The 22,506-nt window shown below is 44.5% G+C and overlaps 1 protein-coding gene and 1 long non-coding RNA gene across 12 annotated transcripts in view; one reads left to right on the plus strand and one right to left on the minus strand.

The window, feature by feature from the left end:
• LOC111265264 (serine/threonine-protein phosphatase 2A 56 kDa regulatory subunit gamma isoform) overlaps positions 1-22,506 on the plus strand; it is a 68,365-nt gene that overhangs the window by 23,870 nt on the left and 21,989 nt on the right. For 2 of the 11 annotated variants that reach the window (XR_015312990.1, XM_022841786.2), the window contains exon 1: positions 4,771-4,978. The exons of 3 other annotated variants lie outside the window; for them this stretch is intronic. Coding sequence is in view for 6 of the 8 variants with exons in the window: in XM_022841786.2 (XP_022697521.1) it covers positions 4,841-4,978 (138 nt within the window). In the remaining 2 variants the exon portion in view is untranslated. Of the gene's footprint in view, positions 1-4,770; positions 4,979-7,285; positions 7,503-17,970; positions 18,059-18,280; positions 18,544-22,506 lie in introns of those variants that run through there. 6 more of the 11 variants (XM_022841787.2, XM_022841788.2, XM_022841777.2 and 3 more) reach the window with 6 other exon arrangements.
• On the minus strand, positions 5,269-22,469 carry LOC147752841 (uncharacterized). The gene is made up of 2 exons (XR_015312992.1): positions 19,094-22,469; positions 5,269-6,532 (listed from the first exon to the last, which is right to left on the minus strand). It is a non-coding gene; the product is annotated as an uncharacterized LOC147752841 (long non-coding RNA).

Below are 22,506 nucleotides of genomic sequence, written 5' to 3' on the forward strand. Positions count from 1 at the left end.
TGAAGCAGGTCTATGCCAGGATTTGAACCCAGAGCGCTATGTGTAAACACGCTACTACGCTGTGATATAAATACTTCAGAAGTAGGTGTATTATTATTGGGTAATTTAAAAGTAGTTTTGACACGTATTCCCTAGGTAAATATAAACTTAGGCATGCTTAATGATTTAGCTCACTTTGAAGATTCAAATGCTAAGTGTCATTCGGTACATAAAGAGCTCTTCTGCTGACAGCAAACCGCCAGCAGTTTCCGGTATGCAATTTGTTATATATTTTCATATGAGAAGACTACCCTCGATTCATCTTTATTTTTACCTCGTGGTCATATTTTACGGATGTTTAATCTTTTGCTACCGCCCTCCGAGACATAACCTTGCAAGCTAATCCGGCCGATGTTTTTATTAGCTTCTTGTCTGACTGCTCTCGAGGGACCGTCCTTTGCTCAAGGACGTTCCATTTGTCTAAAATTAAGACGAAACAAGACACTGAGCGAAAGGTTCGTGCCACAAAGTGCGGAAGCCACACCGCGAGATGGTTGACTACGTTCTCCTATCCTTTTGGGGCAGCAGTCAGTCATTGTGTATACCCGTCCGTCTGATTCCTAGATGTTGCTCATTCCGGATTTTTAACCACTGTTTCTCCCGATCCAGTTGGCCAGCAAATTCGCTCAATGTGAGCACTGATTGTTTTTTTGGTGCGTTTGCAAATTCTACCGGGATGTTTTTTTGCCGCGCTTATTCGTTGTGGACGTCGTAGGAGAACAGTTTGCCCCCAGTTTCCTCAATCGGCCTAATTCGAACTGTATGTGCGTCTTACCAATGGGAAAGCTAAGTCAAAAAAGAAACGATTTATACGAAAAAACGATCCTTATCTACTGTATAGATTATGTAGAAAAGGTTTAGGGTAGTTGTTTACCGTTTGAAGGCGTGTTGAATGAATACCGAACGAATAGTATCACATAAGCGAGATGATCTCAAAACGGACCTCGAGCAAAACCGAGGTGGAACGATAAGGCATATGTAGTCTACACTGAAAGCAAATCCAAGTAGAGATAATTAATGTTTGTACGTTAAATTTGGTTTTTTCGTACGATCATCACTGATGAGCGTTCGACGAGTACTTGTTTATGAATTTAACCTAAAATGGCCTACACGTTTGCGTGATAACAAGAGTATTTTCATTGTCCTATTATTTTATATTTGGTTAACGTGAACACGTCGCCGATGTTTGCTTTATGTGCGAAGAAAAAAAAAACAACAACGCCAGTTGACGTAATTTAACGCGTGATGACACCTTCATAGCTGAACGTTATGATGTGTTGCCAGTGTGGTACGTGTGAAGTCTACTATTGATAACATTACGACCAACCCGTATATTCGATTGGACCCTTAGGTACATCTGTAAAGGTACAGGTGCTATCGACATTATATCTAGAGTATAGACAGTTCCTGACGTCTCAGTGGCGAATTCACGCCAAACATTTGTATTTGCCAAAGCGAACGAAGTACGAGGTTAGCGCGACGAACCAACGTATGTTTTGTTCGCTTGTAGCTGTCAGCTCTCCTGTCTATGTTTACTTTACATTATCACTTCAGGATTTAAAGTTGAGAGCGGAGAAAGTTTAGACAACTTGTTTTCTAGGTCGATAAAACGATTCTCAAAAAATTACATCCGAATCGAAAACTAGATTTGCCTTGGATGGTTATATCGTCCTACTGTATGCTGGACGGTTGCGCTCTTTTTATATTTACGCGTTGTCATCGTTGACTAAATAAAAATGCAATTGACTAAGTAACATAGAGGAGGTAGTTTTTTCGTGATGATATGTATCCTTAAGCTTAAGATACATCTATACATATACGTATAGAAATACACATTGGGTAACAATGATACATCGATCGCTTGTAACCTATTTTAGATCGAGGGCGTTTGCTGCTCAGATCCGTTGTGGAGCGTAGCTGGAGTAAAAGCTGGCCGAGAAAACTAATCAATGAATCTTTGTGTGTTCAAAGGTCATGATTGTGCTCGTATCATAATGTACCCGAAGCAAAGCAGGAAACATACCAATGGAAAAGGCCGAGAGGGGGGAGGGGGTCTGCGGGTGCACTTCCTTAAATCTTTGCAAAGTCTACTACAGATAAGCTTTATATTTATACCTATCATACATATTATATATGCTCTCTATTCTTTCGAAGGGCTTCAAGCAGTGTGCAGCGGTAGCATCTCTAAAATCGATATCACAAATAATGGAGATCGATAATATTCATATATTGGAGTGTTCTTCCTTTGTTTCAGGGCGAAGTGGCACCTCGATATCCACCACAATTATTTATTTGAAGTACCAGCTACAGTCATTAGGTTGACATTGATTTTGTTTGGTACCGAATTTTCTCAGCAACAATCATGGTATTGCTTCGTATGAAGCTTACAGCTACAGTGGAATGAGGAATTTATGTGATGCGTGGATGTCGCTGTTTTTGTTTGTACAGCGTTTATCTGCGTGCACCAGACCCCAGTATGGCCGTGGTTATCGCAAGCTTCCTTTCCATACGTAGAGTATGTACATGTGGCAATGCTTGTCAACGTAAATTCTTATTTAGTGGCCAGATTTGTTTCTAACCAACAGCTGATTTGTAGCAACTAGTGTCCCTTTTTGTCAATATAGCACGGACGAGGTTCGTGCCTGTAACCAAAGTAACAGTAATGGCAGTAGCGGTAGGCATACATAGATACACACGCGAACATTCATGGTATAAATGGTTGTGTGCGTGGTAATGATTGTGTAGAGATTGAGAAGGACCCTTTCCTCCACCCACCAGGCGACAAAAGTATCGTGCCTCGTATGCTTTTTCTGCTGACGCTGCCGCTTGATTTGTTAGCTGGCTACGTGGCTGACTAATGTAAGCAGGCAAGCAAACGAGCAAACCAGCGTTTGGCAACATAAGCGACTGTCGGTATTGGCTACCGTCATTTTACTAGCGTGCTTCGTTGTTCTCTGTTCTGCTTTTGCTGTCTGCTACGCTATGAAACGAACGGAACTAGCCGTCGTGTAATGGCCTGCGAAGAGCGCGCAGCATGATGCATCGAACGGTGCGCGCACCACGACGGTCAAATCCGACCAACCTAGCGGCCTGATACTGCCCTTGCTGCTGCTGCTGCTGCTGCTACCGTTACTGTTAGTGGAGCGCCGATACGAATCTTTGAATTGAAGTCACTCAGAAATGCTCCTCGGTCATTTCTCTTTCTTTCTTTCCTTCTTTCCTTCCTTCCTTCCTTCCTTCCTTCCTTCCTCCGAAGTACGCTGATTGACGCGGCTGTGGTGGCGAACGTCGCAGCCACGTTAGTGTTGTGCGGTAGACCCCCCGTTCTATCTAGTGGTCTATACCGAGTGAGTGAAAAGTTGCGTGGACATCATTGGTCGGCTGGTTACGAAGCACACGGTGCCACTAGCGACGGTAAGCCATCCGTTGATGGCTGTGCTAGACAGAAGACTCAGAGACAAGCAATGCCGATTTTAGCGTAATTCTGTAACAAAAGACCGGGTGGCTTAGGAGACGCAGTCGCGACTACGGGAAACAGCAGACCACGTCATCCACCGCATTAGTGCTTGCTGAGCGCTTCACGGCTCGATAATCTGATGACGATTTTTCAGCGCGGAGCGCTGTTACGCCATGATAATGTTTCTTACTTCTTAACTGAGTCGTGGCTGACTGGATAGGCTGAGACAACACGATGGACTTGTGCGACGTCGCGACGCAACTTGGCTAAAGAACTTCTGCTAATTGTACGGGTACGACCGCTATTAGTTAGCCTCGTTTTGAGTTATGTGCGTCTGTGGCGATGGCTTTAGGTGGTGCTGAATGTGACGTCGCGAAACACCAGATAGTCCAAGTTTTCTTGCTTTTTCCATAGATTAGTGTCTGCGAGACGAACAACGTTACCATTATCCTGAAGGCTACCTGTGTAGGCACGTACTTTGAATGTAGCTATCTAGTGTAAACAACTTCAGTAGTCTGCAACACTAACGTATTATGCGAGCGCCTGTGCTATTTTAGGTAGACGCTGTATTGTGTAGCGCATCGGCCACGCGAGACGTAAATACCATTCGTTGCATGATTATATGCGCTTAGTTGCTTCTGATTTCGACGTTGGAATCGCACACTGGTCCTGCGCTACTGGTCGAAATCTCTTCCATTGAAGAAACAATCTGTTGCGTTCGCTAAACCTTGTCCTAGCAAGGCAAAGAAGGCCAGCAGCAGCAGGGAAAGCGAGTCCCATAGTGACGTTCGGCAACGAAGACGAACAAATAAAGGGTGCAAGTAAAAGGATACATACGATGAACGCGCAATAGTAATAATGGAGTGCTTACTAGTATTGGCGCTCTGCATATGCTGATTAGGACGTTTGGCGCAGCTGTAGCAGCAACACGAGTTTCAACAACAATAACAGGTTATTCGAACACGACGAGTATTGTGTGCTATCGATGAATCTGTGCGGTGGCTTGTTCAACTTGTACGTTCTTCGCCATACAACATCAATGTCTTGTCCATAGGAGGAAACGTAAAAGTGTAAGAGCATTACTGTTTCCACTTAAAGATGGTTAGACAGTTCCCTAGTTGAAATCGTGACCGAAAGGATTAATTGACTGTTACGCTCCGTCAGACAGAATACATTGCCCGCTTGCGAGACAAACGTTTTACTAGGCAGTACTGATTTTGCTTTGAAGACATTATGCTTTGAATTTGTGATCTTAGTTGTGTAGATTTTGCGATACAGGCGAATCGAAGCCGCCTCGGATCTGTTGAAGCCTTCAACTGGTGCGGGATAAGCCAGAAAGAAACCATGAGGAACGGAGTTGTTTCTATGGGGTCCTTGGGCCGTACCCCGATAACTTTGCGGGGCTTTACCTCCCCACCACCAGGAGTTAACCAAAACGTACGGCCTAGTGTTCAGCTTCTTCAGATCCTCAGAACTGTCCAGGTAACTACTATATGTCTAACATATATTTGACTGTATACGGTTATGTACAGTCAGTGCTATGTCTAGGGTAGCTCAGCGGTACACAGCTATATTGTTCACATTATATAGACATAAATTATCTATCAACGACACTTTTCTGCGAAGCAGTCTCTCGAAGATCCAACCGCGTTCAGTGTGAACGGCCAATTCTCTTCATCAAAGAAGACCTAAATAAATCCTTCAAAAACAACTTTCGCAAACTGCCTCAGAATTCTAGGTCGTTTCGTACTTTTTATTGTCGTAGAACACCGGTTTTGACCTTCAGACTAGTATTATACAATGTACTTTCGTTACCGAAATTAAAAGATGGTGAAGCGCCGTATGTTACAAGTCTGATACAATGAACGAGTAAAGGGAGTACCGCTTTCTCTTTATGCTACAGTATTGCAATGTTCATATGCGTGCGTTTTGAAGAAGTTGTACATTGACGCTGCTTTAACGCTCGACCCCTGTCCAATTCATATAGTATACGCACAGATGTAAAAATGTAGATGTATACTGTATCGGTTAGTCATGATGAGAGCGGTGTTCGACAGCTGCAACTGTTGTCCGCTTGTCTATATGAATCTTCTGCAGAAATCTGCACAGACATATTTATCGTGGCTGTATTTGCTAATGTTGGGAGTGTATGTGTGTGTTGAATGATCCGGCGGCGGCGGCGGCGGCAGCAGCACTGAAAAGTTAGCGTATACCACTGATGGTACCCGTTGTAGTGAATACGCTCTTTTCGATGTAGTGCTGATGATGCTTGTGGCACGCAACGCGTGTGTAGGTGGCTCTTTACCGACCGATGTTGTCTAATTTCACGAGATGAATGACTGACTGAATGAACGGCCGGTCGCTTAGGGGGCTGCCATTGCAGCGAGTTTTTACTTATTTGCTACGACAGAGAGCTATAATGGGGAGTCTACAGCGTGTAGCTACTAGTGAATAGTAGTTGGCATGCGGCTGCTTGACGGAATGCTAGACGGTTCCCCCCGAGCGGGTAAGCATACCCCTCTGACTCTGCCGACTCTGTATGGAAGCGCACGTGAGACGCGCCGCTGTTAGTATTGTCATCGGCGGGATAGGCAGTTTTGGTTGGACGTTGGAAGCATATCTGGACATATTTTCGTTTTTCGTATCGTGATGTAGGTAGGATGGGTTAGATGCGTGATGAGAACGGACAGCCGTTGTGCGATGACTCTGTGTAGATGACAGTTCAGTCACAGAAAACTTCAGTTTAGGGATGGAAAGCGGTCCAATTGATGATAAAAACGGGCTATTAGTTCAAAGTATTATTTGAAAGAGTTACATTGTAAAACGGAATTCTTAAGGGATCATGCTTAGGTATCATAGGTGTAGTATTCACGCCGAGAGAAGGCGCTGTAACGAGACATTCTTTGACAGGATATGGTAACGTGTTACATGAAAGCAACTAGATGGCAGCGAAGAACGTGCATCTTTACGGCGATGCGAAAGTCCTTTGAAGCTACGCGGTCCTGTCGTAATAAGGAATAAGTTCTCGAACAATTCCTGCAATTCCAGAATTCAGACAGGTGACAATTCGGCTTGCAGAGAGTTAAGCTGTCATTTGTTTGAGATGTCATCTATGAGAATACGTATCATAAGGATTCAGAGCGCTATAATACACCTGTAAATTGGTTGAATAGGTCGTACTTGTGTTCAGTGCAACGTTACGTCCCAAAGAATGAGACACTGATATGTCTTCGGCTTAACAGCATTGTACAATGGTATAATAACCACTAAGATTGCTCTATCGAATCGGTTATTCTTACTGGCGGTAGCATAATCCCTACTATATTACCAAATAGAGTAGTTTTGTGAAGTTTTAACTTATACGTATATTGGTCCTCTCTAGATTGAGGTTGGATGGACCTCGAACTTATTTCTCGCCTAGCGTACACACTAAGTAGGAGGTATTAGCCTTGTATTGTTTGAGTGCGACGAGGCATTGAAGACCGAGTCCTGCAAGAAGGTCGCATTAAACAATATTATTACGATAATTTAGATTGTCAGCTGAATTAGAGGATGGCACCATGCGCATTAAGCGTTCGATTGAAAACGAGAAGGCTTCATATCACTGTGAATTAATTCCTGGCCACTTTTGTATTGTCAAATCAGAAAACCGAATATCCCGGACAAACATGATTCAGACTATTTCCTTGAACAGACGTGCTACCCGATGTATACTAGATATTATACTACTGTGGTGGTGTTTCGAGTTGTAAGAATCTGCATATATTCTTTCTGCTTTTGGATGATCAGGCCGATCTGAACCACGCAGATGGATGACACCAGCATCATCCTTGCATCTCGTCCCTGCTTCCATTACTCAACTTGGGCTTATTAGTAGCTTATGAAATTATTCGTTAGCAGTTTCCTTCCGTGTGAGCAGGACGATGCTTTGGCATCGATGGCAACAGTAACCCGATTTCATGCATCAGAGACAGCCGTACGACGATACGATATTCCCCGGGCAGAGGTAAGCTTGCCTAAGCGTCGGGTAGGTAATCCGCAGCTGTCGTATCGTGTGATGAAAATAGTCGAGATCTATCAACAAATATAAGCTTTTCGTACTCGTAAAAGATCAGGTAAATATTTTGTAAAGATACATGTAAATATTTTGAACTAATTTATCACCGTAATGAGTCACCAGTTCACTGAAAGGATACTTTACCGCAGCGAGCAAAAGGACCTTGGGTAATTTGATTGCTTTTAGAAGTGTTCCTTGAATATGTATGTGTTCATGTTTCGCTCCGAACTAACATCGTAGCATACTTAATTGTCTTTGCGAACAATTCCGGCACTAGAGACATAAATAATTCAGTTAGCTGGCGACTGCCTGTCGGGGTCGACATGAACGAGGTGCGTCTTCAATCGAAGTGATCGGCCTTCGCCTGCTTCGCATATTTCGACGTTCGGTTCTCTTAAAGCCTATAGTCTCTGTGATTTGCTGCTGCTGCTGCCGGGAGTGAGTCGTCCATCTGTTTGTCAGTCCGCGCAAATAGTTTTTCCTCATCCACCTGTTGTTGTTGTTGTTGTTGTTGTTGTTGTTGTTGTTGTTGTTCGACACGAAGACACTGCCGATCGGCTCCCGCTATCTCGCCTGCTGATAAAGTTCTGTTGCTATTGCCATTACTGTAGAATATGCCCTAACCGGCGTCCCAGCAGCCGCCATTGTGATGCGATAACATGGCCACGGGACCGTCATGCTCGTGTATATATGCAGGGTGCAGGACACAAGAAGAATGCACGTACGAAAAGCCGTGTTTGCTGCACGTGTCGTGCATATCCCCACCAATTTATTGTTACCGTTCGTTCTCCCGTTCTTCTTCCGCATTAAGATCAATTTAGCTGGAACAAACAGCGTCCAGTAGCCATTGCAACTGCAGTTTCAACAAAGCATCATCATCGTCACTATCGGCAACAGCATGACAATACGGCTTCGCTCGTCGTAAAGCTCCCTTGTGGTCTTAGCGTTGATGGTAATAGATGAAGACGAAAACGAAGAACTGCTGCCTCCAGAAGGAGTTTACCGGGCTGATGATTCTGGCCATCATCGCTGTTGACGGTCAGAATCGTCGCACTTGCAATAGCAAAAGCAACTTGTACACAAATGCTAACAAAACGTCGCTCCAATGTCGCCACTGCCGTCGCAGCCGTACGCTGCACAGCGGCGTGCCAATCGCCGGCGACGTTGCGAGTGAGCCTTGTCATTTAGCAGCAGGAGAGTATTCTAACGCAGAATTGTTGCGGAAGAAGTAAAAGGAATAGGACCTTGGTGGGGCCCGGCGATGGCGACTGCTTCTTCCTGCAGTAGCATAGACAACCACACAGGCTTTTTTGTGTAGCACTGTACGTAGCGTGAGGCCGCCGTTGCTACTGCTGCTGCTGTTATTATTGTTCTTACTGTTCTTACTGTCGACGAAGATATTGACGGCGACGGCAGTGGTAGCGTTGTTGTTCGTGTTTACGCCGATAATATCGGCTATGATAATCACGATGGCGGGCGACGTTGTACGCGCGACTGTGCTTCAGCTCTCTTACTGGTGCCTCTGCCGCGACCATCAACCGACGACTGTCACGGCAGCAATAGCAGCAAATGAAGCGTCAAGACTACCAACAGCCCACACTCAGCTACAACTCAACTACTAGTGGCAGTAATAACGAATGATTTCGAACCGTCAGCGACTCGATCCGATCAACCAAATAATGAGCCAATGCTCCATCAATGCGCTAACAGCAACATCAATAACGATCCCACTGCTGATGGCCCTAGTACAAGAAGCACACGACGCGATGTGAAAGACGATAGCGCGCTCGATATGTGGCAAGCCGACGCACGTCTGAAGAATGAATTCTTCATACAAACCGTAGCACAGCGGTAAACTGGAGAGGAATGACGACGTCGATAACGTAAACGGATCAGTGACGATAGCAAAAACGGCCATAGCAAGGGCAATAGTACAAAGAAATAGCGTCGGCTTAGATTGGGTCTAGCAGTGTTGTTGCTACGATTTCTCGCAACATTGTAGAAACGGGTTAACGTCAGTCTCACAAAACGCACACGGGTCAGTGCACCCATGTGTAGTTTTGCCGTCGCTGCTAATAGTTAGTGGAAAGGCAATAGGGCAAAAACGCTGTACGAACATCGACAACGATGGCAGGCAAGATGGAATGCTGAGTGTACTATCGTATGTGTATCGTGTCGGGCGTGCTAGACGCATGTCGCTTGGTCTCTGCGCCGCAGCAACCGATAGAGCTTTTCAGGGCTCTGCGCTGGGACGTTCCGATAAATTTGGTCAAGATAAGAATCAACAGGAAGTGGCGATTGAACATCGTATTGTGTGCGAAAATTCACGTGCGAAGACTTAAGTCGTGCCGCATGCGTGTCAGGCAGTTAGAAATAGCTATGGGAAAAAAGCATCGGTTCACTTTGCCATCTCTCGATCCCGGCCAAATGGACAGTTTTCAACAAGCCTCCGACTCACCCAGCGAGAACTTCGAGATATGATGGACCAAAAAAAATGGAAACATAACTTACCGATGTAATGCTAGATCCAAGCTCAGCGATCCTGACGCATGCCCAGATTATTCCGGTATTCCGTATATGCAGAACAGGACCCTCCGGTGCATCATTACAATCATGGTCAACTTCTAAAAATTTCCATAATGGAAAATACATCTCGTCCTTAAGGGCAACAACGACACTTTTATGGTACACGTTGTAGCTCCATGACGCGTGTGCTTCAGATTAACAACAGGATGCTAAACGAGCATGCAGCTGCTGTATGAGAGGGTGATTAGCTCGATCTATGGGGGATAGAGGTAAGAATACATCAAATAAGCAGACTGTAATGAGGTTTTTTTTTTCACTGCTGTGTCATCATAGGAAGCCCTCCTTGCTATGAGGAGGCGGAGAAGGAGAAGACGAAGGGAAAAGATGAACACGAACGAACCGAGCGACTTCACTGTTGTTGTTTCCGCTGAATACTGGTAATTACCACGTAATGAATGAATGAATGAATGGAACTCTTACGCGTATACAGTGCAAAACTTGAGGTAACTTGGGTTGGACGAACCTTTCTGGGCTTATAGTGGATTTCCGATTACCAATGGACTGTCTTTGGCGTGTGTTCAACTTCAACATTGCGTGTAACGCCCGCTAATTGGCAGGCCTTTTACGAGTGCTTTCTTATCATGGTCTAAGCAAAGCATTTCACGCAGTTCAAAGGTGAGGTGTGTCTCGTCTCATGTAGATAAGGGGGCGGCGCCCCATTTTGGTTCAACCCCGGTAGCTTAATGGTTTTCGTTTTTTGAACGCTGCATTATTAAGATAGCTATAAGATCCACTACCTTTTGACAGGTACACAGATTTTTGATGATCAAGTCTGTTTCTACAGCGCTGATCATTTTTTTTTCCAATCTTATCAAAATATTTGATTCTCGTAATATAAAGAGTTAGACCACATCCATGTATTACATGCATGTTAAAAGTTAAAAAAAAAAAAACTTACATTTTAGGTTACATGCTAGGAATAATACTTAACTAATATGTTAGTTTACAGTGGAATCCAGTTGCCTTATTAGCATCGTATGCTCACGTAATTATGAACAGAATACGAGACCTGGTAAACAAGTATCAAATTTTAGCGTATATAGTACACGTAAAGGCAATACTGGTATCTTCACAGTGCCTCAAACATTGGGAATATCGTAGTCGTAATTTTGATCTTGCTCAACTACATCTTTATGCATAGACGGCGACTACGTTACATATCGAAACAAATTGTGTTGGGCCCTGGTGTGACTCATTCTACGTACGTTACAGTTACACACATTTTGTTTTTCTTATTAGTGGTAATGGTATCTGTATGTCTAACAATGGGGTCCATTTCAATTCACGTGGGTCCATTAGAGATTGGCCGAAGGTTCACCCGAACCTAAAAGGAGAAGCTCATATAGTTGCTGCTGCTTCTGCAAAGGGAACAAAAAAAAAATACGTAATCCCGCCAAATTAAAAGAGCTCACGGTCGCCTCGCAATGTGACTGGCCGAACACATATCAGTGAAAGTAGCACGTGGGCAAGTAAGCACAAGATTATCAATATCTTGAGGTTAAAATGCGGGAATGAGGAAGCAAGTCCTGATCAAAATATATATGGACCTGATCGCACGGTACCAGGGTTAGCAATGCACGACGAAGGCTCAGACAAGGATGACAACTGTCCATGAAGCAGCTCCCATATCAAAGCTGCAACATAGAATTTGTCTCTGTGAGTTTGAGGGCAAAAAGAACAGAAACGAGACAAAACAGATGGTGCGAACAACGCGAAAGACGGTCGAGGAGACTGACCGCGTCAAGGGATTATAAGGTAAAATGCGGAGAGAAAGGCAAGGATAGACAGTAACTACTGGCTGCCCACAACAGCAGTTGCGTCATAGCGACTGTAGTGGTGGCATGCCTCGCCTATCTTTAAGACATAAGCCGACATATGCAGTCCGCCAGAGAAACTGGAGGACTGCATATGTCGGTTACGTTTTTTTTCCACTTTCCGTACCTGAGACCTACTTCCTTTCCGTTCGTGCCAGGGTCTATGCCGCGCCCGTCGACCCTCTCTCTTTATCCCATCTCTCAGACGCTGCCACATTTTGTTTGGAGTCATGCAAAAAGAGTCTATAGCAGAACAAGGAAGTATAGGCAGTGGACGAGCGAGACGTAAGACTGGAAAAGGTCGACTATTTAAATGAAGGCTACTCGTCCGAACTACGAACCATTTTAATCGTCTTCGGCAAAGACGGGTCACCTTGGCTAGAGTCGCTAAGCCTGACAACGAAGAAACTTGCGGCGGAAAGGACGTAAGGAACCGTGAAAGCGCATAGAAAAGTCGACGAAACGACGAAGCTGGAAAAAACGTAGGATGAGTGTAGCAAAAGCATAGGGAAAGATAGGAAAAATGTTGGTCGGTTTTCCGTGTTCCCCCCCCCCCCCTACTAAGGGAAACACACAGCAGTTCTAGCCTTACCGAAGGAGGCAACGTGAGTATCAGAACTGGTTGGTGGGAACAGGAAATCTGAGCCGTTAAACGGTTGGGTAGGGCTGAACTGTACACTCGCGATAGGATTTCCTGTCAGCTATTCTATGCATCATAATACGCTTAACGGATATGTAACTATACGAGTATGTTCGTTCACGCAGGCGTCTAGACGTTTCTATTGTATTTGAATAGATAGGTGGAAACACCCAAAGCAAAGTTGTACTTCAGTTTGAGGGGATAGAGGGGGCTACGTTACCATAGGCTTGAGTGATGGAAGCGTTGTAAATAATAGTGTTATTAGAAATGGTTGTATTAGTGACTCCTCCAGCTCAAAAGATGCCATTTGGAGCGTTGTGTTGAAGACGATGGTTACATAGCTGGTGCAATTAGTGGTCGATCACAATTACTAATAAATATATTTTTTCTGTTATGAAAAATAAAGTAAGGACTACTTATATGTTAGAGTTATTGATATACTGCAACTAGTGGAAAATTAGTTAATCAGGATATTAAATAAAATGAAAAAGAGCTAATGAGACGGAAGAGTTTTGTATAATACCTCACGTAATTAAGGCGAGGATTTGGTACCGCACATTGATCACCCTGGCTTACGTTAGTGCGTGCTGGCTGTTTGACCACTATTGCGCACTATGTCCGACATGTCATCTGTCAGGCAACTGAATCCATTTCGCGCTGATGCAGTAACAAACGTACAGAGTATTCCGTCAGCCGAGTGCTGGAAGAGTAGTAACTAGTAATCCAAGCAGCAGCAGTAATAGTTACGAAACAGCAAGTCCTAACGGAAGAACCGATTGCGAAGGTGGCAGTCTATCAAATTGTGTTTCCCTATAGATGCACTACCTACTGCGTCGTGTTTCGCCGTAGTTTCCAGTGCGCTTCCTTTCTAAGCCCTCTGTGTATTGACAATACGCACCATCACGCAGAGATATAGCTTATAAACAAAGGAGGAGACTGGAAAGATGGAGCGAGAATTGTTGATCTCTCATTGACGCTATTGCTAGTTACATTTATTCGTGGTCAGTTAAAAGTGACTTTGGCTACGAGGAACAGCTGTACGTTGCACGATGGTATGAGAACGCCCAGCGGAACGAACGTAGTGGCTACGTGTTGTGAACTTCTGAGTCGATGTCAGGTCGAATAAAGAAAATTCAACGGATAGAAATCCACGGTTGCTCGATTATGGCGCGTGCAGTCCATAAGCCAAGGACTCATACAGAGTGGAGCGCTCGTGCCTGTTTGTGCCGACGGTTCGATCGATCCTTCTCCTTGCTACCATAGAGGGGCGCAAGGGCATAAAGGATTAGGGGCAGGAACGAAGCGAGGACCGAGCATCGAGGCAACCAGTAAGGTTAAGGCACGATATGAGAGGGCGAAAGGAAATTGTAGGGCAAGTTTCTTATTCCCTGCGGATCGGCTCCACTGGCTGACTGACTGGTCCAAGCCGTGCGGGACAACGGCAGGCCTTATGAATCTGAAGCGGCCGAGAGTCGCTAACCACTGTATAGTGACAATAGTGAGGTATCTCCCTATGCATCCACACACGCACAGAATCGACGAGGCTCGGACGCCTGCTTTTACGAGCCTGCTGGCAGCTATACGTTGACCTAGATTTTTGCAGACTGTGGACTTGGCGTTTACTTTTGCCCATGCCGGCTTTGAGGACAGTGAAGCTAGGAAAAAAGCGAATTACGATGAGGTATCGGCCACCTGATTCAATAATGATGTCTCGCTGAATACACGATGTTAAAAATGGGATACTCGACTAGCGCAGGCATACAACTGCAATAGGGATACCGTAATAGCTCAGTTTGAAGCAGCGGAACAAAGCTCATTAACAGATCGCCTCTCATATAGCCTCGCAGGGGTCTCGAGATACCTGGCATCATCGAACTGCTATATTTTCGCGATAATCGTATCTATTCATTATTACAATATTTTCAACTATTGTACCGCAACGTTATTAAACATTAGTTATATAGTGATTTTAGATATACAAATTTATCCACGAATATGTTTGTAATGGTTACTGCGCAACGGTTGCGGGTGTGCGTTGATCAGTTGCAGAGGTCAAGTTTTTTTTTTGGGCTCAAATAGACATTTTTTCTATTTCAAAAGAGACAATTTCTATTGCAGCACGATATTTAATTTTGTTATAAACACTGTTCAATTAAATATCGAAAATAATGAAAAATTAAAATATCATTCAATATGGATTACTTGTTTATGCAGTTGAAACAGCGTGTGGCCATGTTACTGACGACAGCCGCAATTACCACGCAACGCTATGAGTAAAATTTCAGCGAACTTTATTCGCTATGTTCACCTTGGGAAAATTGGAAATCACCGTTTTGAACCTAATGATAATGCAATGCTACTGTAGAAAGGCTTGTTACACAAGCTTGTACTATAAGGCCACACTTATATCGTACGTTATAATTACGTGGGCTCATTAGTAAGCAGAATTTAAGGATATTGGCAAACGTTATCTTCACTTTGCATATCTTGTTCAGCGTAACGTACGTTAAAGTTATACCTGAGCAGTTTATCTAACTTGCACGGCGTAATGATGGTGATTCCATACTGAGCAGTTATTCGTGCATTTGTAGTTTCACCCGTGACAAGAGCTGTTTTCGATAAAATGAAACAAAATGATGTTTGCCCCCTTCGGAGTTATATCTAAATAAAAATAGATTTAAACGACATTTTTGCATGCGCTAACAGAAGCATCTTCGACGGTTGTGTTTGTGTGATATGATTTGCACCATTGTAACTTAAGGCATTATCAAAGGTTCTTCTTCTAATAGTTTGTTGGTAGCAACCGATAGTGTGGCTAGATCGGTACATCTATACACACAAGCGAATTGACTTAGAGAAAGCGAAGATATCTAACGGACTAAAACTTCTGGCTGACAATAAGGTAAAAAAGTTGAAAAATCCGACGACTGAAAAGGCCAAAAGGTACAAAAACCCACAAGAATAAGTGTTAAAAATTATACAATTAAAAATTTTCTAGGGAACCTAATTGGAAATCGCTATTAACCACTAGTCTCGGAATAATTCTTTTTTTTTTTTTCAATCAGTTTTTAAAGCCCCTTCAATCTGGCCATTAAAAATCTTCCATCAAAGCATCCAGATTTGTCTCAAGAAAACATGTTTGCCGTATTGACTTGAAGCTACATAGGAACTAGCAATGATGGTAGCTCGATTTCGGATAAGCAGAAAGGCTTGATTCGGAAGCGATTTGTCCAGTGCGAAGAGAAGCCATTCAACAATAAACAATGTTTACTCATCTTCGGAAGATGAATGTCCTGTTTCACCTGTTATGATAAGTTTGTAATCTTATTCTTGGATGTACTGATTGATCTTCTCCTAATACAATGGGTGAATCAATCCTTGACCGTTACGGCAAACGTCCCGCCAAAACTGTCGCAATCTATTCCGGACACAATATTTGAAACCATACAAGCCAATGTACTGTTACTTGACGTCTAGTAACGTATCGACTGAACAGATATCGTGTTTGTTCTCCAGCCGTTTTGTCTACATGCCTCATAGGCATTTAGCTTTAGGCACGCTTGAACTAACAATTATGTATCTTGGATAATGATCAAGTGGCTAGCAAAAGTTTCAGTCCGTCATTTTTTTTTCTACCTAGGTGACTGGCTGCAGGCGGTGGTGCAGTTTTGTTATAGAGACGATAGCAATACAGGTACAACAGTGTCGTTCATTGTCCTTTGGCGGCCTATGTGTGATCACGAGATATCTGTGACAACTCGGCTTACACGCTGTGATGCAGAATTTGCGTCGTTGACAGGTCAATAGCCTCTATCATACCTGTGGATTTATTAGGTATGACATCCACATATCGACCTATCACGGTGCAAAATTACGTCCAAGTAGTCAGTCCCCTCTCAACTAGATCGCCGATATAATCGATTGCAAGGTGAAGTGTGGGTCGATGTCAGCTGCGTGGAGCGTTTCTCGTCAAGATTACTTAAGTCAGTCAGATTAATTTTGGATGACGATCAGTAAGTTTGCTTGGGATATTGTATTTTTAAAAGTTCGCTGCTTAATTTATCCGCCGTGTGCCCTCGCCCGTTTCTGCCGCTGGTGAAGCCTTGTACAATGATATCTAACTGTCTAATTGTTTGACGGGCATCAAATGCGTTGCTGTCGTCACGTGGCTCGTTAACGTCGGAGCGTACTTTTCCGTCCCGCCACTAACAGAACATGAGGCTGAAGGAGTAGCCCTATGTCACCACAACATCAAGTGAGGCACAGGGCAAATTTGCGTGGTCGAACGCAACTGACTTTTTCGGCGTCCGTCGTAGTGTCCGTACGGCCTCCCTCACCCCTAACAGCTAAGACAATACGTGTCATCTGAACTGGACGGGTGCTGTTGGGAAATCAGTCAGTTAGCAAATGGAACCGCATGCGTCAAACAAGACGCCAGTACTGCGATGTCGACGACCGTCTGCTAGCAAGCCTCATCTAAGCAAGTCTGCATCCGCCGCCGTCACTTAGCCTGTCGCACAACAGCAGGCGCGAGGGCCTACTTGCTGCGACAATCCCGCAACGTTCGGTTGAACGCAGAGGAGTGACTGATGTACGATACTTCTATTATTAATAGTAATATCGCTATGTTAGTAGGCTGTGTTCGAGGTGCGTGGTTGTTGTCTGATTGCGCGCAGTCCCGCGAAACGGCAGTGCCCCTCGATCACACGGTGTAGACCAATCTAGCTTTCAAGGACGCGCTGTTCGCCATGCTGAACATGAATAGATTACAAATACGAGAGCTAACCGATTGATAGCTTAATGCGAAACAAACGGTTTCAAATGAAACAAATGATTTGAAACAACGATTAATTGACAGGACTCATGGGAATGCTAGTACAATAAGCTGGATCGTTATGTTCTGTTTTCTCCCCTAGAAGGTGGTTTTTTCGGAGTTCCTATCACATGGTCCGCTGTTTGCCTACACATGATTTACCCTTCGGGTGTACGTTTGTCGATTGGGTAGCTTCGTTTCATCTCCCTCTTTCTCTCTGTTAATCCTGCCGTTCTCCAGTTCTGTTCTCGTTGATCGGGTTCTCGTAAATGTCAGACGTTTTCATCGTTTGCTGCCGTGGGGACGCTCGTATACAACGTCACGTGTTGTGCTTACTTGCCACATGCGTTGGTTGGCTATCTGACGGGACAGTACATTAACGTCCCACGTAGAGTGATCACCTTCTCGTAGTTGTCATGCTGTTGACATTGCAGTTCTATGGAACCGGGGAAATTGGTACAGGATTCGATTTCGAAGATCGGATTGGGCAGTCCAAGATCACTAGAGGATCAAGTGTGTATGAGTGAAAGACTTGACAATTTAAAAACTGTTTGAAGCAAGTGCTTGTCTTTTGGTGCAACAGATCTTTTCTGTTATTGCTGGCCTTTCTGGAACGACAAGCGATTGGTTAGCCTTAGGCAACGATTTTAAGGTACTTTGAAGCGAGAGACGTTCCTACAGTCAACGTGCACCAAATTCGCATTATCCAACTACAACGGCTATTGTTGGTTTGCGAAGCGTCGGATAGTTCGTCTGCATGATACCGATCGCCGAGTTGTGTTAAACCACTCGAAATGGAAACGAGCCATGCTTTCCCGAATATTTCGTTGTGTTTTTAACATGAGACCTCTCCCTTTTATACGGGATTATTATTATGTGGTTCCAGTGGTGTTACAACAACGCTGGGTTTTAATGACTTCATTTTTGTAGTTGGAGATGGGGCACTTCGTACTTCGTACTAGTTTCTAAGAAGCAGTAGTTGGAGATAAAATCTTTGACATGTACGAATTAACCTTGTGGAAAAAACCACTTTTAGAAAAGTTTTCCAGCATAGAAATTTTGATTCTTACCATTATGGGTAATTTGATGTCGCGAATGAAAAAGCTAAGAAGAACCTCTTTTTCCCAATCACCGAAGGTACGTAATATGGTGACTGTTACTTCCGGTTACGTCAGTATATTCCAAGTCCTCAGCTGAATTACTAGCCGTATTAGGCGTGCTATCATATGATGTCTAAAGTTCCCCGTTCGTGATCAAACACTACGATTCATAGTGGTCGCTTGTAAAGCAAGCAGTTCAAAACAATTAGCAAAGCACAGTCTATTGCTTGCTACTAGCCTCCACTTTGAGAGAGCAACCACTTTGAAAGACTACAGATAAAAATACAGCTACCGTGCCATACCGAGAATTCAAGATATACAAACTGTATGTATTTATGGCGATCGTAAGACTGGACCAATCAGTCAATTGTTTTTCGGCATAAAAAACGACTCTGGATATGTTGAACGACGCTGTTTTTGGCCATATCTTAACACGCGCAAACACCTTGCCGCAGCTGATAGGCTCTAACTTGCTGCTGCTGTTGTGGGGCTAACTACTGTCGAGCGTCGCAGATTAACCGACTGAGATTAGACCGGATCAAAGCACAACAAACTGAATACTGAGAGACGGACACGTAGTAACTTACCTCGGGCAGTGTAAAGATTGCCCACATTGTGCGTCCATTCCGTTGTATCTGTCTATAGCGATAACCTGCTTAGTATAATCACATATCAAACGATTGCCCCACCGAGCGTCGACTTCGTGTGTACAGGCTTGCTTTCAATTTTTGGCGTTTGTCCGTACGCCGATCGTGTCCGTGTCCGATTGTCTGTCGTCTATTGTGAGTTTAGCGAATTCGTTACTCGCTCTGGCTATCTGTGTCGATCTAAATTTCCCACGTTCAATTCACACGTTTTGAGAATTTTTTGAAACATTTTGACGTAAAAATGTCCCATAGCGTCATTGGACTTTCGCGTAGGTCGATATGTGCGTGGTAGTGTTTTGCTGCCGGGGTAACATAACGAGTTAACGCCGTGAGTCGTGCCGCGGTAGTTTACGCTGCGTGACAAGGCTGCTCAGGCTGCTGTAAATAATAGGGACATGTTCTTTGCAGCCTCACTAGTTGTCGCCGCGAGGGGCGCTCTCGGCCTCACGAAAGCTAGACGTTTTGTTTGTGCTAGACCAAAAATATATTGGCTGCTTTGCTACCTATTTTAACCGCTGTGTTCCCGACAGCATTCGACTAAAGGAAAGTGGGAACCAGGCTAAGAGGGCACGAACAGGTAGTGAATCACCCTGTTCGTGCAGTGGTGGTACGCAAGGTTGACGGGTCCGACCCTATAACCTTTACCCCCCACACACTGCGTATGGATTCGGATGGCGTTATGTATACAGATCACAGCTATGCTTGTTTAACTCAGCTTTATCAATCGCAGCAACTTTGCTTCGTCGTTACTGCTTGACGATTGGTCTTATTAAATCTGTTAATGAGGATGCCGTTATGGCAAGCCGATGGGAGCGCAAGAGGAACGCCATATCAACGTACCAGGCGTCAAATATATAGTATGGGAACATGATGGTCGTGAGTAATAGGCTAAGCAGTCTGCGTAGTGATAGATTAGCGTAGTGATTTGGTGTGTCAGGAAGAGATTCAGACAGCGGTAAAAAGGGAGCAAACGTGAAGAACGACAGAACACCAAAGTATCAGAAAAAATCTCGTGCCGAATTGGCTTAAAAACTGAGCCAAAACTTGGTGACGATAACAACAGCGATGATAGCTTCCTAGTCTCACACACCGCAGCAAGGGTTCACATTAGTTACTAGGTGTGTTAGCAGTTTGCCTCGCTCGAACATCCGGCCGCTGTTTCTAGTCCTAATTTAGCCATAACTGCCATATCTTGAACGGAAATCGCTCTCGCATCTATCCAAAGTGCCGTCACGCGTAGTTCGAAACGGATAAGAAGGATACATGATTGCAGAAAGAGACGTTCACGAGAGATACAGATACTATTGACCTTTGTCTGGCCGAAGTCTACCAACCGCGTCAAGGGAAACTCGCCATTCTACAATATGAATAACATTACATCGAGCAAGGTAGTCTGTCTAGCGAAAAAGAAAGAAGCGTGAAGTCCGGCTGGCCGGCTTCGGCGCGCACTGCGTTCACAGACAGAAGTTTCCTGATGTCATTGCTGCAAGTTATCGTGCCGCTGCGGCGTGGCCATTGGCATGTTCACTGTAGTTTTCCATCGAGCACCGGGCACCGGCCAACAACTGAGCGAAGCGATGAGCGGCAGTTCGGCGGCTCCCCCCACTGTCAGCAGCAGCTCTATCTGTTTTCTGTATCGAGCTGAGCCGCTAATCACGGCGTCCAACATAATTGCGGCCGGCCGGCCGGCCGGCTGGTGACATACCTAGTATGCCTCTGTGGTCTGCCAACTGTTACGGCCGATGGAGCGGGGACTGAGCGATCATTTCACCAGTCGACCGGGCAGGCGAGCAGACAGTGATTTTAACTGGAGAGCCGCGGGAACCGCGACGTATGTTTATAGTTAGTCAGCAGTAGCAATAACTGTCAAACTTAGCATTGACAGTAACTTTGTAGCACTCTGGTTGTGACGCCAGCTACTCCCAGCTGCGAAAGGTGCGCGAACACGGGGGACACAGAACAGATAAATGCGCAGTTTTGAATCGCGGTCCCGCCACCGAAATCTTAATGTTGTTGTTATTGTTCAAGTGATACAAAACTGCGCCGGTTATCGTCACAGGCAAAGACACATAGGGCTTCCATCTTATATATAAATGTTGCTTCAGTGCGGCATGGCTTGAGCTTTCTTTGTGTTGCTAACGGTGTCTCCGACGTCGCCGCGCCGGCTGGATACGCTACTTGGACTTGCGCTGTCTCAACTAAAACTACTTTACGCGCGAACGACTGCTGGGCCACAGGAGGAAATTATTCAAACTAAAAAAAGAAAGAACTTGTCTAGTAAGCGAATGTGAGGCCTCTGCGGCGGTATTGAGAGCCGTTTAAGAGGCTTTCAGAGACTGCTGCTGCTGCTGCTGCTGTTGCAAGGGCTTAGCTTGATTTTGTTTAGAACTGTTGTATAAGTCTTCGTCGGACGTAAACGGCAAGCACGGTAAACACAAATGAGAACGCGACTGGACGGCCTGGTCACTTGACTTACGTTCGTACGTAGGGCTTCCGCCAGACCGTGGTCCTAAAGTCACATCATATCAGCAAGATGGACGATGTACAAGTGTCAAACGTACTGAATGATGTAGAAATATCGTAGCGGTAACCTATTATTCTCGACAGCTACACAGTAGGTGGATTGAATAAGCCGACGAAGCCGAGAGTACACATAATTGGAGCCGATTTCGAAAGCAGAAAAGATATAAGAGGGACATTGAGATGTTTACGATCGCCTAGGTGCTACCGTGGTCAGATCCAGAGGTCTTACTTTCCTTCACCAAGGTTGACGATACTAAAGTTACCTGCAGTGACTCGTGTCTATAAGCCATTTGCAGTAGCTGAAGTGCTAGCTCAACGTTAAAGAAAAGAAATGAAAAACTATGTGTGGGGTGACGCTGAAATCATGGACTGGTTTCATTAATTGGATTTGTGTATTGTTGTTGTGTATTGGTACTCGCACAATGATGAGTAATGAGCAATTTGTAATAGCATCAACGCAGTGACTGAGCGACATGTCGTGTTCGTTTGGACTTTCTTCACTATCTATGCTTTATTAAGAACTACGATTTCTATAGATTATGTTGCAAACTATGCTTGTGTTTAACGTACTACGATGTTCTGTAATAACATGAAAGGCCAGCATCGTTACGGTACTTGCACAACCGTTTAGCGGGAACGCTGGAACACATGGCAGCCTGGTAACGTAGTACTATTATGGAACTGGTTAGAGCTTTGTCGGGCTACGAACAGTGAAGAAGACGACGACAATGATAATGAAGTAGGCGCGCACAAACAACACAAGTGAATAATAACAACAGCAACATAAAAACAGCAGCCACGATGTTGTGCGAAATGGAATACCTAGAAAA

The sequence above is a fragment of the Varroa jacobsoni genome, unplaced genomic scaffold (assembly GCF_002532875.2).
Source record: "Varroa jacobsoni isolate VJ856 unplaced genomic scaffold, vjacob_1.0 scaffold_949, whole genome shotgun sequence".
NCBI classification, from domain to species: domain Eukaryota; kingdom Metazoa; phylum Arthropoda; class Arachnida; order Mesostigmata; family Varroidae; genus Varroa; species Varroa jacobsoni.